Source organism: Antennarius striatus, chromosome 1 (assembly GCF_040054535.1).
Source record: "Antennarius striatus isolate MH-2024 chromosome 1, ASM4005453v1, whole genome shotgun sequence".
Lineage (NCBI taxonomy): Eukaryota > Metazoa > Chordata > Actinopteri > Lophiiformes > Antennariidae > Antennarius > Antennarius striatus.
In genome coordinates, this window is record NC_090776.1 from 4,490,010 (window position 1) to 4,505,742 (window position 15,733).

At 39.4% G+C, this 15,733-nt stretch overlaps 1 protein-coding gene across 1 annotated transcript; it reads right to left on the reverse strand.

Moving 5' to 3' along the window:
- Positions 1 to 478: 478 nt before the first annotated feature.
- LOC137594104 (tryptophan 5-hydroxylase 1-like) lies at positions 479 to 7,817 on the reverse strand. Its single transcript, XM_068313362.1, has 11 exons — positions 7,713 to 7,817; positions 5,082 to 5,216; positions 4,739 to 4,922; positions 4,436 to 4,536; positions 4,262 to 4,329; positions 3,640 to 3,836; positions 3,262 to 3,397; positions 2,714 to 2,840; positions 2,180 to 2,275; positions 1,702 to 1,835; positions 479 to 1,189 (listed from the first exon to the last, which is right to left on the reverse strand). Exons 1-11 carry the CDS (start codon positions 7,815 to 7,817, stop codon positions 1,027 to 1,029), a joined length of 1,446 nt encoding a protein of 481 aa, XP_068169463.1. The 3' UTR covers positions 479 to 1,026.
- Positions 7,818 to 15,733: the final 7,916 nt, after the last annotated feature.

Here is a 15,733-nt window from a genome sequence, read left to right on the forward strand (position 1 = left end):
CCTGAACAAAGAAAACATCCAACCGTTTAATATTTATCAAACCAAAAACAGAGGCTCTTGTCTCCATGTCCCCTGCTCCATTCACATTCAGTGTGCCCAGTTTTAAACCACACATGTTAACAGGGGGGTTAAAAAAAAAACAACAGAATGAGAGAGAGAGAGAGAGAGAGAGACAGAGAGAGAGAGACAGAGAGAGAGAGAGAGCGAGAGAGAGAGAGAGAGAGAGAGAGAGAGAGAGAGAGAGAGAGAGAGAGAGAGAGAGAGAGAGAGAGACTCAGTGAATGGTGAATGGTACTATAGGGGGAGAGGATGTCTATAACACACTGTCCATTATCTGCAGTGTTTATTCTGGATCATAGTGAGGGATAACTACTGTATATCCAAGTCATTTAATTACTGAGTTTGAAAAATAAAGTTACTAACATACTGTTTCATTGCACTTGTATAAAGTGATAGTGGCGTCACTCATTTACCTTTGTTACATTCTGATCTAACTGGGTACTTACAGTCTGTCCTAGTAGTGTCATGTGTTCATAACGTTTGACACTGACCTCAAGAAATAACTTAAGAGTCGTAATTTCGACGTCAGTTGTTAAGGTTAAACTGATTTGATTTAACATTTGACGTTACTGCATCCATTAACCCCAGTCAGATTTGGTTTATAGATACTTAAAGCACATCTTTATGCAGCTCGCCCTGCTGACATAGCTTTCTACGTATATATACAGTATCTGAGGCCGACAATGGGAATCTAGTGATGCCATCAAAATTATATTTACAAACAAACTGTTGCATAATGTTGCTTCAAAATCTAAACTGCATATATTAGGGCTTTTAACATAACCCAAGCTTCTCTGTCATAATCGATTACATGGTTATTGGTGACCCTGGAACACTTCCAAACAGCACCATCCGATCACATCACAACTACTTTGTAAACCAGGTCAAACTTCAGGCCAGGTTCACTCTGTAACTCATGTGGCCAGACCGTTCCGACTGCAGCTAATCTCCACTGACTCCAGTGTCTCAAGCTGTGAGTCGTTTCAGGGCATCTTCTACAATGTCCAGCTCGTGCCGGATGTCCTTCACCATGCTATTGATGCTGTTGCTGTCCTTCAGGATGTCCACACTCTGTGTATAAGCATTGTAGTGCACTGTAAATGGACGGTGAATGGTCTTGGCAAACTCCCTGTAGATGCAGAAAAGTCATATATCAGGATAACGTTAGTTTCCTCCATGGCCAGTACTCGATTACAATGGCGCTAACATCTAGATGCTTGGGAATGACAAGAGCTTGGAGACTACTTTTCCCATGATAGAGTTAGATTATTTAAATTAGTAATGAATTTTACATATTAATTTAATGATAGGATAAGCATCCCTAAACTTTTTTGATCGGTACTTTTTTTTTGCTGAAACGTTTTTACGGAGTGACTAACAGCAGCTAGATACGACTCATCCTGTTCTTCTGACAGACAGCCAACTGTTTCTGCTTCCACACTTCAAACTCAGATAAACTCATCATCTCCACCTTAGCTCTATATACTATGAACATGAGAGGAGTATTGATCCTGTAATTGAAAACTTGGAAATGGATCAAATCTAATCATGTTTCTTCAGCGCTGGGTAATAATACATTAGATTAACCCTAACCACTGCAACAAAGACTACATAATGATTTAAAGGAGGAATCCCACTGACCTCATTTTATCCTTGGCCTCCTCAAAACTTTCAGAAACAAAGTAAACATCTTGAAACGTGGTTATTATGCATTCCTGATTGCAGGTCACTGTGGGGTCAAATGGAAGAAGGTGGGCTTTGCCAGACAAAGCATGCTAATAGAAGAAAGAAACATAATGAGAGGTCAGATTTACATTAAGATTAAAATTAAGATTAAGATATCCTTTATTGTTTCCCGTAGGGAAATTATTAGCACACTCTAGATCAGACTTGTTAGTTCAGACGCATGCATATTAGTGTGTACCGGCCTGTGTACAGGCTTTTGTTGGGTAGATCACAGTGACCTGGATTATTTCCAGTGAAACATGATTGAGTCATCCTTAAGAGTTACCAGAACTCCAAAAAAGATATGCAGATTCAGAAGAGATTACAAAACTGAAAGTCACGCAACTGCCCTGAAGACTAAATATAGACAGGTAGACATGAGGTCATACGTCACCTTGAGTTCACTGGCAGAGGAGAGGAGTCCGGCTCCGTAGGCTCTCAACCTACCATCCTGCTTACAAAGACCAAACTCCACTGTGAAGAAGTAACACTAAAACAAAACAGGTTGGGACTTTAAAATCATCTTCTTCATACACAGCATGAGAATACAGCTGTTAGACATCAGACGTTAGTTTTGTTTTCTCCTAATATGTTAAATAAGGTCCTTTACTTGAGTGTCATGTTCATTTGCATTTCTGCATTTATCATACAGTATTCATAGATGCATTCACTGCATTGCTCTGAATAACACATATCTGCTCATATCAACATTTAAAAAATAACAGTTTGTAAGAAAGACCACCTCAATCTGTTGTGCAAAAAAAATAAATTCAGATTCAGTTGTGCAAAAAAAAATACATAAAATACACAATAAACTGCACAAAGTTTAGCATGAACGTGACAAATAATGTTTTGATTGTAACCCATAGTTGCATAATTTATAGGGTAAAAACCCAGGTTCTGTTTGTGTGTATGTGTGTTTTCTCACTGTAGCCAGTTTCTGTACAGCATCATCCGAAGCCCCAAGAGATGCGAGACCAATCTCTTGAGAGAACTGAGCAAAGCTGGGCTCAGCAAGCAGAGGGACGTGACCCAGCAGCTCGTGGCACGTGTCTCTGCATCAACACACGTATCCAGAGATGGTTAAACACACCAGGGGTGAAGAGGTGTGCTGTTAAGTCTCTCTGTTAAAAGAACCCATGTCCATTCTCCTAACAGACAGACCCCAAAAAGGAAGCTACTATCTTAGCTGTTTCAATTTCTCCCTCATTATTTTTCTTTCCTTTTTTTATCCTATTTTCCCTTTCAAGTAAATTCCAACAGCAATTTTTTATTAGCTACCAATATGAAGTGTTCCAAATATTTTATGTACTGTATGAAGTGTACATTATGGTGCTTGGTAATTTATGCAAACAGGTTCAAATGTATTTGGTAGCACAGAAATCTGAATTCAGCCTTTCCTGAGCATGAGGGGTCAGAAGCAGAAAATCTGAAAAAAATAAAATAAAATCTGTGTCTGTACAAGTGTGTACTCACGGTTCAGGTGTGTATAAAGGCTCGGAGCTGTGGCGGATGTACTGCGTGCAGTGGAACACTCTGAAAGCCAGGCCTGCCAGAAAGTCTCTGGGGGAGAGGTACCCTGCTACCGGTCGAATGATAAAGCCTGAGCGTTCTACACACACACACACACACACACACACACACACACACACACACACACACACACACACACACACACACACACACACACACACACACACACACACACACACACACACACAAACACACACACACACACATTTTCTGGAATTAATCTTCTAGTAATTAAAGAAACCCTGCCAAGTATCACTTGGCAGTCGTTTGCCTCATTTACCCGCTGATACACTCAGAAGAAGTTGGTTTGGGTTGAGTTACCTTTGAGGAAGTGTGAAACATCCTCCAGCTGGGGGATGTTATCCTCGCTGTAGTTACAGTATTTGACCAACAGACGGAGGTTTTCCAGATACTCCTTGCAGGCATGGCTGATGTACAGTTTGCAGAGCTCCCTAAATACCACCCCCCAGGTTTGCACCTCCTCTGCTGTGAAGTCTATACGCAGGATGGGGTCACCACTGGGCAAAAGACAGATGTGCTGTAGTTAACTTAGTTAGTTTGTTTGTTAGAAGAACAATATTAAGAAACTAATGGAAGGTTTTAAATGTAACACGGTGGAAACATGAGGCATTGTTCAGAAAAAGTGGATCCAGAAAGAGGGAAAAATCAAGCTTCTATAACTCTGGGAATTTTTTTTCAGATCGTTGTCAGATGTGTCTCATTTCTCACTGCTATTGGCAATATTAACCTTCAAATAACAGCCGCTAAGTCCCTGTGCAAATGGTGACTATAATACGGATGTAGTACAGATGGTTTGGGGCTGTGGGGCTAAAGCGAGCTTTTGATGCTACTTTCTTTGTCATAACCAACTGTAAAATAATCTTGATCCCCTCCAGAGGGATTTCTGAAAGAATTTCTCAAACGACTCAGAGAAAGAACTTACTGTTTGTAGTTCATCGCCAATTCAGCAAAGTATTGTCTTCTTCTACGATACACGTTGTCTTTAAATCCCTGCAAAAACAAAAGACTCACAATCTCACTTTACATTTTCATCTCTGCTGTCATTCAAGAAGTGCCAGCTTTTGTACTCTGTACCAACTGAGTCCAGTATACATACTGGATGATCTGCATCTAATTCAGAGCCATACATCAGAACCCTCTTCACACACAAATCCAAATCAGAGATCTTTTCAGGGAACCAGGGCACACCAGCCATGTCTGAAAAACAGTTTGGGTCAATGGCATCATTTTAAAGCAAGGAAAGCTTCTGTTTTTGCATGTAATCATAATTTGAGAAGAGTAAATGGGCAAATTATCTGAACCGTGTCTGCAATTTATCGTGGCTGTTTAAGACCTGCTTTGAAAGCATTTGCTGCTGTCTCTTTTTGTGTAGAGGAATCAAAAATAATTAAATTCCTACCGTCTTCAAGTAGAGGGAAGTTGTCAGATGGAGTCATCCCGACAAAATCAGTATGCCTCCTCAGCAGCTGAGTCAGCTCCTTGAGCTGTTCATGGTCAGTGTCGCAATTCACAAAGATTTCAAAGTCTGAATCCCTCCTTTTGGATTTGTGGGACTCGATAGGAACAAGGTCGACATGTTTCTCCTGCATGAATGTACAAGACGTCAAGCGTGTTTGAAAAGCCTTCGAACATGATGCGGAAAGAAGATAATTTAAAAAGAAATTGTTACCTGTTTTATTATGAATTCAGACACGACAAAGCATGTTGTAGCATGCATTTAATGCTTGAGATGAAACACACACCTGGAAAAGCTGGAGTGCCTTGACAAGATCGGCCACTTCTTTCTTCAGAGAGAACATGATGGTGGTAACGCCTCTCTTAGAGCTTGTGGGGATGTTCCTTTTGTCCTGGTTCTCCTCAATTTTACCGAAAGTAACCTTTATTCAGTGTGAAAGGAAAAACAAAGCATTTATACGTAATCAAAACCAACAGTCTTATTTTTCTTCCAAGACGAGCGACCACTTTAGGCCTTGTTTAACTTAGTTTATCCTCCTTGATTTAGCCTAAGATGATTTGATCAAGGGAAATTGCTGTATTGTTCTCATTAAAATGATAAGTCTTTAAGTCACATATAAATGAGGATGAGGCTACATTGAAATAGTTTTTGCATATTGGCTTTGACCATGGGTAGAGCCCAGGACTGGAGGAACACATCTTGATTCAAGAGAGGTGCTGGTTGGATTCTTGGGGCGACAGTAGCTCAGTTGGTAGAGCGGGTAGCCAATGATCGGCGGTTCGATTCCCGATCCTGACCATTCACTCTTGGAGTGTGAGCTGGCAGCGGGAGGTGCCAGCTCACCTCCGTAGCACTGCCGAGGTGCCCTTGAGCAAGGCACCGTCCCCTCCACAAGCTGCTCATTCAGGGCGCTCCAAAGATGGGGCTGGCCGTCACTCAGCCTCCCTGTATTTACTGCATGCCTACAGGCCCCTTGTGTGTGCTTGGTTGTTTCAGGGGCCCATACAAAAAAAATACATAAATGCATGATTACTAACCACGAGTGAAAATAATTTTCCTACGGGGATCATTCTTTTATTTTATTTTGGGATTATAAAGTGGAATTGTCTCTGTCACTCTAAAACCTCAGCAACAGCAAGCACATTTCTGACAAATCTTTTTTTTCTCCATTTGACTCTCGAATAGAGGAGAAATGTACTTCATTTCATGACCATACAAAGAAAAAGAAAATGTGCTAGTGTCATGGGTTTGTGTTTATTTTCTGATATATTTTGTGGTAAATCCTGGTGTCATGTTTCCTGTGTTCGTGTCAGTTGTGTTTCTCCCTTGATTTTCCCTCCACTGTTGTTGTGGGATTGTTTCCGCTGCTCGACCTGTCTGTCCCCCTCCATCCCGTCCCACCTGTCTCCTCTTCCCTCCCCCATCCCACCGGTCTGCTTCTCCCTGTCCCACCTGTCTGCTCTTTCCTGCTCCACCTGTCTGTCATTGTCTCTTCAATCTATCAATCAGCTTTTTTTTTTTTTGCAAAGCACTTAATGACATCAACAGACATTTCAAATTGCTTTTACAAGCAGAGAAACCCTCCAGAGCAAGCATAAGCGACAGTGGTGGGGAAAAACTCCCTCATTGAGGAAGAAACTCAGGGCAGGACCCAGACTCTGGAGGGCGGTTATCCGGCTTGACCTTGCTCGTCACTCATTGTATTTAGTTCCTGTGATTCTTCATGCCCACTTCAACTGTCTGCTTAGTTACCTCCCTCAAATAGGAGTAGAAAAGATGGGAGACATTGAAATGGTTCAGAAGACTGAGGCCCCAAGCCCTGTTACCCTACTATGACTAGTGCTCATCTAAACAAATACCCCCTCTTGTGGTACAACTGCATAACTGCGCCTTCACAATTGCTTGAAAATTTTTAACGAATCAATTCTTGCTCTATAAATCAACAACTATATTTTGTGCATTACCTCAATAGTTATGATCATACATATGTACCTGTCATAAACACACTGCAGTTGTGTCACCATTAGTTATTATAAATGGTGCTATACAATGAAGCTATACTTTCAGATTGACCCATTCTCTCTTTATTACCTTGTGGGCTCTTGATATATATCTGGAAATAGCTACAAAATAAGTAAGGGCATCCTCCACCCTGAAGATCTGTCTGGTTTTATAAAAAATAATGATCCATTATGTAAGAAGTTGACTTCCATAGCAATTTCTCTTATGTTGTGATCTGACCTGTGAGAACTTTTACAACTTGGTGCCAGTGGTTTTAATAGTTCATGTTTCATTGATCATACAAAATCAATGCAAGCATTATCAATGTCTGCAGTGACCATCATTTGACAACTGTAACCACACAGTGAAGCCACATAAAAATTATTTAAAGTCATTAACATTTGAAGTTTGTCAGAAAAACCACATAAACAATGCTTTGAAATCTTTTATGGATAAGTGAGGTTGGAGGATAAACTCTTTGTCTCTCTTAGACAAGGATCTATAATGAATATACAACTGTTCACCATGGACGAATGGCGATCGAGGTCATTAATATTGCAGAGAAGTAAATACAGACTTACAATACAGACTTCTATCTGATCTGTGAATGGAGATCAGCTAGTAGTCTGATAGAGTCATTAAACTCAATCTAATGACAACTCCATTTAATATGCTTATTAGGCTTTTTAGGACAACTTAATAAACCGCTGTTCATATAAAACCCTTTTAATGACTCATGTTGATTGTTACTGTTATCTTATCTCTTCAGTAGACCAGTAAAACACAGGATATCCTATAAAGTAACACCAAAACCAACCAGTTAGGTTCCTCATGGAACCATCTACTCAAAAGCTTGACTGAAACAACCCATTCTTCTCTCATGTGAGGCTTTTCAAAAGAAACAAAAACCTTAAGCACCACTTACTTCATTGTTGAGATGCTTCTCCTCATAAGCAGACTTCCCTGAGTCAAGAGACCTTCCTCTAAGTGGACCATGAAAATCAGACTTCTTGGTGTACATGTCTGCCCCAAAGCTGTATGGAATGTAATATGTTGTTATTATTGCTCAGTAAAGTTGCTTGTTCTACACAAACACCAAACTACGCTCGATAAACTCTCCCAGTAGTTAATGACGGATCAGCTACTGCACCAGTTGAAGTCTCCAGCATCAACAGAGCAGAACCTTTGGGCATTTATGAAGCTGTAGAGAAGGGGGGAGGGAACATCCAAAGAGGGAGAAACGTCTTCAGTCTGTAAGTCTTGTTTTTGTTCTTGATTATTTCTCTGATCACTCAACTTTGCTTTCAGAGAACAGCAGACAGTTGGGTGATGTTTAGCTGTGAATTATATAGTTAGCTGCTTTCAGCTATTCTTACACAGATCCATATGGTAACAACAGCAAAATTAAAGTCGACTTTCAATCAAAAGTTATTTATTTCAAATAACCCAGGATGAGTGGTTTATTGTGTGGAGAAGAGAAACCCACAAACAAGATTGGGGGAATGTCGGGAGCAGGGGTCCAGTCACCGTTATTCACGGCTGTGAGGAGATAATGAATACATTTTAACGTTTCGATGGAGTGCTCTTTTAAGGTTAAAGCAATATCTCTTTGGAGAAATGTTCCAGAAAACAAATACAACTCCAGGTGAATATCTTAACGACATATTCTGGAACGTTTTTGCATCATGATACAGATGTTTGAGTTTATTTTCTGTGAAAACAGAAGGTGTTGGTTTTATAGCGGGAAAATGTCATTTTTAAAAGATTGCACTGGAGACATAAATGATCACAGTTTGCGTCATGCACATCATCAGCTGTTCTAGCACTTAGATAATAGTAGATATTTCCATTACAAATGTGATTTGGTGGTGCCTAATTGACTAATTTCCATTTAGAAATCATGTATTATGATGAATTCAAAAGAGTGAATCTATAAAATAGAAGGTTATGTACTGGTTTATCTATGAGCACCATAAACTGACAGAATAAAAGTTCTCCACAACACTCTGTAATATATACATCTATAATGACCTTTGTAATTAGTTAGAGACAGGAAGTCTTGATCTGGATCTTTAATTTAATTTGAGACACTAGGAGGTCTCGTATGAGACCTGGCACATCTAAGCACATTTACAGCCGGAAACGACCTTCACCAAATGTCTGAGAAGGAAATCATGGATGCAGGTTCAAGTTATCTGCAGTCATAAGTTTCTCAGACTAAATCTGGAGCCTCCTAATGACAACCAGCGTGATCCATCTGCTCTGTGTTAATAGAATTAGACAGGCCAGCTCCTTCAATGAGAGGTATTGTCTGACGTTGTCTGGTCTCTTTGTGGAGTTGTTCTGGAACTACATGTTTATTCATGTTTTGTTTTATTTTACCATATCCTTCAAGCTCTGCAACATTTTGGAATAATTCTTATGGATGATAAATCTATCTTCTTTTTTTTTTCTTCCAGCAACCCGTTCAGAAATATCTCAAATAACAAGAAAGCAGCCAAATCTGTGTGAGGCTAACAGGTGAATTAAACATTTGACATATATTATCAGTATGCACTTGGAGGGCAAACTGGAAATATGTCTATTGCTCTTTTTTTTCTCCCTTTCTTTTCCCATTAGGAATATTTAGATTGAGGCTAAATAAATAATCATATTCTCTCCTGAGATCCAGCCAATTTATTTATGTCTTATGGAGTGGACATTGTTCCAGAAATGACAAGATCGGGCTCAGAGCATTTCCCAAAAGCTTCAGAGAAATAATGAAATAGGTTTTTCCAAATTGTGTCAACGTGACTGCATGAACAGAAAGAATTTGTTCCATTACTGACTATAGACCTACATCACTCTCCTGATGTCCATTTAAAAAGTTAACGCTGTAAGATTGTCTGACATTTGCCACAAAGTCATGTGATCAGGTTAAAATGTTCACCCTTACGCATCTTTAAGATGTTGTTCTTTGGACGCTGTTTATTTATTATAGACTAACTGATGAAATTACCAAAGTACTGAATAAATGAATTAAAAATGCTACTTGTGGTAGATTTTGTGAGATCAACCAGCTTCACATCAACACTAGCAAGACGGAGATGGTGGAGAGAATATGTCAAATACTGTTTTGTAAAATACACAGAAATGATGACAGCCTGCTGACTTACTGTATGTGGTGGGTGAGAGGTGGATGTTATCCAAGCAGACATTCATGCATGAGATGGTGGAGGCCCTGGTATGCCAGTAATATGTTATCAGTTCATCAAATCATGATCATTTTATGTGCGTTGACTGCAAAAAATCTTTTAGCGTCTGTGTTTTGATTGTGTGTGTTTTCTGTCCTGAAATTATTAAACTGAAACCTAAACTGAGGCTTTTTTTATAGACAGGAAATACTGTATTTCAATTAGGTCTAATTCAGGCTCATCGCCAAAATGTGATTTTTAGCCCATCCAGATTGATATTGGATGTCTCTTTTGTAGTCTGAACAATCCCATACCACATGAAATCCAATTTTTGCGGGACAGATTTAAACCACTGTCAGGCTGTAGTTTCATGTTGGATATGGACAGATGTGTCTCAGCCTGAACAACTCCAAACACACCAATCAGATTTGGCTGTCTGTGATGTCACCGTACGTGACGCAAGAGCAAGGTGCCATAAGGAAGAGCGTAGCGCATTACGGAGCAGCAAAAAATTAAGGAAGTTGACAATGTCTGGTGTGTGTCACGTCTTCTCCACCTCTACCAGACAAAGATACCGCCAATACTGTAAACTAACCAGCCTCCATGTTTGTGGTCGTTGTTGTTGTTTTTGTCGCAATTATATGACCTGTCACACATTACCCGCACTGAACGACGACTCCGCCACAACGTCATTATGATAGCAACCTGTCAGATGGGCCGATAACGTGGCCCAGTCTGAACTGAGCCAGATTGCATTTGGACACTGTCTAAAAACAGTGTGAACAGTCAGGCCTTAAAAATCGGATATGGAAGGAAATCTGATTGGTATCCGATATACCTGCAGTCTGAAAGCAGCCCAATTACAGTTTAGGGAAACAGCGCCCTCTAAAGTAAGTAAAGTGTAACTGCAGGCTGACCACAGGGAGCGACTGCTCAAAACCAAATGAGGAGTCTTTGGACAAAAGAGAGTGTACTGACCGAATGACAGTCTTATGCTGTTCAGGTAGCATCTCTGACTCCCAAAATATCAAATGAAAAATCAGCTAAAAAGGAAGGGATGCAAGTGTCATTTCAGGGTTTTTTTTTCATAGCAGGAAGTTTTCCCTTTGATTCTGAAAATATTTATGGATATACATCAAAGTTTATAATGATAAGAGGAAAATAAACTACTGATCAATATTTTCTAAAGACACACATAAAATCGCATTGTGTTGAACATCAATATATGATTTTGTTAAAGATCAAGAATTCTGCAGTTATTCAGAGACACATTATCCCCCATTATCTTTTTACATGTTTGGTTCAGAATGTTTTTACCTCTACTTAAGGATCCCATAATTTTAGGTTGATGTTTTAATCCATGTCCATTTGTGTTTTGGTTGGTTTACAATGAAGCATGACATAGTGATTAATAGTACCATCTAGCTCAAGAACTATGACAATGAAATGAAAGACTGATACCTGAGCTGATGCACCTATTGGCAGCACTATTGATAAGGTGATGAGACTATGTGGGGTGCAGATGACAGAATGTTTGAGTATTGTCTCTTAGAAACAGAACAAACTTTAAACACATAACATTAAACAACACATCAAATCAGGTTTTGGACATCTAGTCCATTCATGAAAAAATATTTAGCCAGTCAGTAGTCCAAGGTCTACTGGGCTGCCCTTGTTTCTGCACATATATTGACATATATTCGTTTGTACTTGGAGGTACTTGTCTAGAGCTCTTTTTGTTTCTTTCGCCATTGGGAATATTTGGATTTAGGCAAAATAAATAATCATATTCTCTCCTGAGAATTTATTTGTTCATGTCTACTGCCAATGTATTTATGTAAACTGGAGTGGACTCTGAGGGGTTTTTTGTGCTTTCTGAGGGTTATCAGGGATAACCTCCAGAATTTGGTAGGGGAGAGGATGGAATGGCCTGCCAGGAGTCCTGACCCGTGGAACACTTGTGGGATGAGCTTGGATGTGCTGTTTGTGTCAGAGTGACCAACACCACCATGCTGGCTGACATGCCATGCATTGAAATATTGATTGAAGAATGGGATGTCATCCCACAGCAGCTCGTGACCAGGTTGGTGACCATCATGAGGAGGTGCCAGGCTGTTGTGGCTGTGTGTGGTTCCTCCGCAAACCACTGAGGCTTCTGTGTGTCAAATTAATAAATAAACAAAATACCAAAATGTCAGTCATCCAGTCCACAAACAACAGTCATCAGCTGAGAAAAGCTGTCTGGCATTAGCAGAGAACATTTGGCAAATTTTTCATGGGCACAATCGTCGTACTTAGTTCTGCTGCTCATCCGACACATGCATGTTCTTTATGTGGCAGCATTTAAAAGATAAACTAACAAGCTTTCCAATGGTAAAATATTTATTGTTGGAAAGAATTGTTACCGCAAATAAAGAACCTTTCACAAATATTTTCCCTTTTCGTGTGCAGTTTAGCTTATAGCAAATTTAAAAAATGACTGGAAAACAATAGTTTTCCCTTGATGCGCACATGTTCATTCTCAGCTCATTGCTGCTCCCTGCTGTTCTGGTAACGGTCTGACGATGACCCAAAGCACCGACTCCTGGGTTCTTTTTGAGGTCTTTTCTGTTGCTGCTTATTATGTTGGTTCCAGTTGTTCATGAACCAACATAATGATGATGGTTGTTCTTCATCATCATCCTCATATTCACAGGAGAGTCGGTAAAAACACCAGGTGACTCATGTAGACACACTACATTCATCCAAATGTATTGATATTCATCTTATTATACTTGTGTAATTATATGGGTAATATTCTAGATCTTCCTTCTATGTGTGAAAGAGAACTCAACAGAAATAAAGTGGACTTGTTTTTGTACAGTTTGCAAACGGAAGAATATGGCTCTCTGGTTTTCATTAGATGCCTTCAGGCTCTTCTTAGCTTTCTGATCTTGGCCTAGCTTGGATCAAGGGGGATTTTACTCATGATGTGTTTTTTGTGTCACATGTAAATGTGACAATCTGCTAGTCCCTAACAGCCACATGGAGGAAGTGGTTTTGGTGACAAACAACTCCTTTTGACCTGACAATACGTTCCACAGTTCATGTTCTGCATGAAACTGCTCCTTAAACTGGGTGTTGCATATGTGAAATGTGAGCTGGTAAATAAATGCAGAGAATGAAATTCTGGGCATCAGTTGGCAACTCAGTTTTCTCTGCTTGGTTCCCTGCACTCCACTCAAAAGGAAGTGTTTTATATGTCCTAATAGGACATATAAGTGGGTCACACCTACAGGCTCAGTCAGTGCACATTTCAGCTACTGATTAACATCATCCTAAACTGATGCATTTGCCATGGACATACACAGGTCCCTCATTTTAACAAATTCATCCTCCCTGCAGATGTCAACACAGAACTTGTCTTTTACGATCCTTTACTCTGTTCAGAAGAAAAGGAAGCAATAAGCAAATCCACTGAGCAAAACGTATGGAAGACAGCAGAAACAAAACCCTCAAAAACTGTTGTGTACAAATGAAAGGCAATAAGGCATCTATTAAGTTTTGTTTTTCATTACATCGTATATTATGAACCATTAAAATCATGTTGTTGTTGTTGTTTTTTTACATGTTTCTCTTCCGCCCCAGGATCTGCACCCATGATTGAAATATTTTACCATGAGCCCATTTGACCTGGTTTTTTAAATTTTTATATCGGCAATAAAACTTGTAGGAGAAGTTTGTTTTCTCATAATTCTAAAAACTAAGTCTACCAGTTCTAACTGGACCTATCCAGTCTGTCTTACAGATAACAGACATGCCTATCTGCTTTCTGTTCTCTCTGATCACAGCATGCACACATTTTTTTTTCACATTGCAAGAACTCAATGACTCTGCACTCTAAGCTGAGTGTATTTGAGCTATGATAATAAATATGAGTTATTTATCAACTGTCCTTTATTTATTTATTAATTATACAATATCATTTGGAGTTTCCTAACATAACATGTTCATTTTCTTTCTAATAGATTCTGTTTTTTTGGTCTGTATTTTACAGCATATCTCTAATGATCTCTGTCCAGCGTGTTTCGTTTTAAAGCATTAATATCTGTTTTCTAGTGCTTCAATTGGGGTTTTCTGAAGGGTTGTAACTAGTCTCTTATCTTCACTTCTTCCTCCACTTTGTCACTCTTTACTTTGCCAGATGAAGGTGAGATTTTGAATCACGACAGCTTCAGTTGTTGTTCAAATAATCAAAGATGATATTCAGTGGTGCTCATTGAATTCAAAGAAGCATGTTCATTCTGACGTCAAATAGCCAATAAACGTTTTAAAAGAACGTGAACATCTGAGATGGTGATGTGCTATGCTATGCTATCTCCTTGTGAAATAAATGAGTGTGGTTCATCAGATGTTGAACCCTGTCTTCCAGTCATCTTCCTGACTGCAGCAATATTATAAATCATAACACCGTACTACTGCTGTTGTTTGAATGTATTTTCAAGATTTGTTTCATTGAGAATTTAGCTGCTTAACCATCAGTCTGGAAGATTTTTCCAGATAGAGCCTACTTGAACTTTGACTTCAGCGTTTTCAGACATGTTAAGTCCCACAAGTGAGACGGTCGCCCTTCCTCGCCAGCTGTCAGGATGACTCCACCAAGAACAGCTTGTCTGTGCAGTGTTGCTAAAGAAGTGGTTGAACATGATCTACTTATGTAACAGGATACCTTTGGTTTCAGAGTATAAACTTTTCATTTATTCTTGGACTACTCAGTTGAGGCCCTTACCTTTACCAACTTACACTTAACTGTTTTAATTATCGGGCTACTGTGGAAATCAGTGATCTCACTGAAGGGTGAACAGACAATGAAGGTGTTTTCACTGGCCTACCAAACCAAATTTGTCTAAATGAGTGTGAGTCACAGGTTTGAGTGTGTTAACATTGCTTGTATTTGTAGATGCTGGGTTAGATGTGGGAGCATTTATTAAAACTATTTTATTGATGTAGCAGAGCCACTGTTTGTTTGTCTGCTGCTCAGGGACTTTGGAAACACTTCTTTTTTGGGAACAACAGCCAAATACTTAATTGGAAAAAAACTTAAAACCAAAGATATTCTACTTGTGTGTTTTTCATATTATAAAGAGAAAGCTTCTCTTACAATTTAAAAAAAAAAAAAGTTATCAACCTTAGTATGACATATCATGCATGAAGCCTAAGACAGAAAGACAGTGGCCCTTTAAAAAGTGTCCCTCGGTATTTTTTCCAGAGTCATTGTCACTGTTTTGTTTTTTACCGTTTTTTATCAGTTGTGGGATCCACCAATTACAACTCATAACTACTCACTACTTATTACATCCCACCAAGCGGTGATGTTTTGTAATTGTCAGCGTTTGTGTCCGTCCGTCCGTCCGTCCACCGTTTGGACAATGGTTGGAGATAGAAAGATGAAACAACAAGCACATTACTCGGGTGGTGAAAGGGATGAAAATGAGATCTTGACCTTGAGAAAACTAGGTCAAGGTCAAATTTCAACTTTTGTAGTCATTGCGGATACCGTACACGCATTCCATTGGCTGACGGCATCCGGAAGTGAGCTACATTCTGTGAGTGAGTCTCGGACTTCCGTGAGACACAAAAGTGCTGTAAAGAGTCGATAAGAGTGTGGGAATAGGTAATATAGATAGAAGGTAGTTTAATATCAGTATGGGGAGGGTTCATAAACGTTCAAATTACCGTAAATAACAAGATAAATAGTTTATCGCTCTATCGCGGAATTCGTTAA

Coding starts and splice junctions, on each gene's coding strand:
- LOC137594104 (XM_068313362.1), bottom strand. CDS start 7,817: ATGTACACCAAGAAGTCTGATTTTCATGGTCCACTTAGAGGAAGGTCT. Junction 5,217..7,712: donor TCAACAATGAAGTAAGTGGT/GCTTAAGGTTTT, acceptor CACTGAATAAAG/GTTACTTTCGGTAAAATTGA. Junction 4,330..4,435: donor AATTAGATGCAGATCATCCA/GTATGTATACTG, acceptor TTGTTTTTGCAG/GGATTTAAAGACAACGTGTA.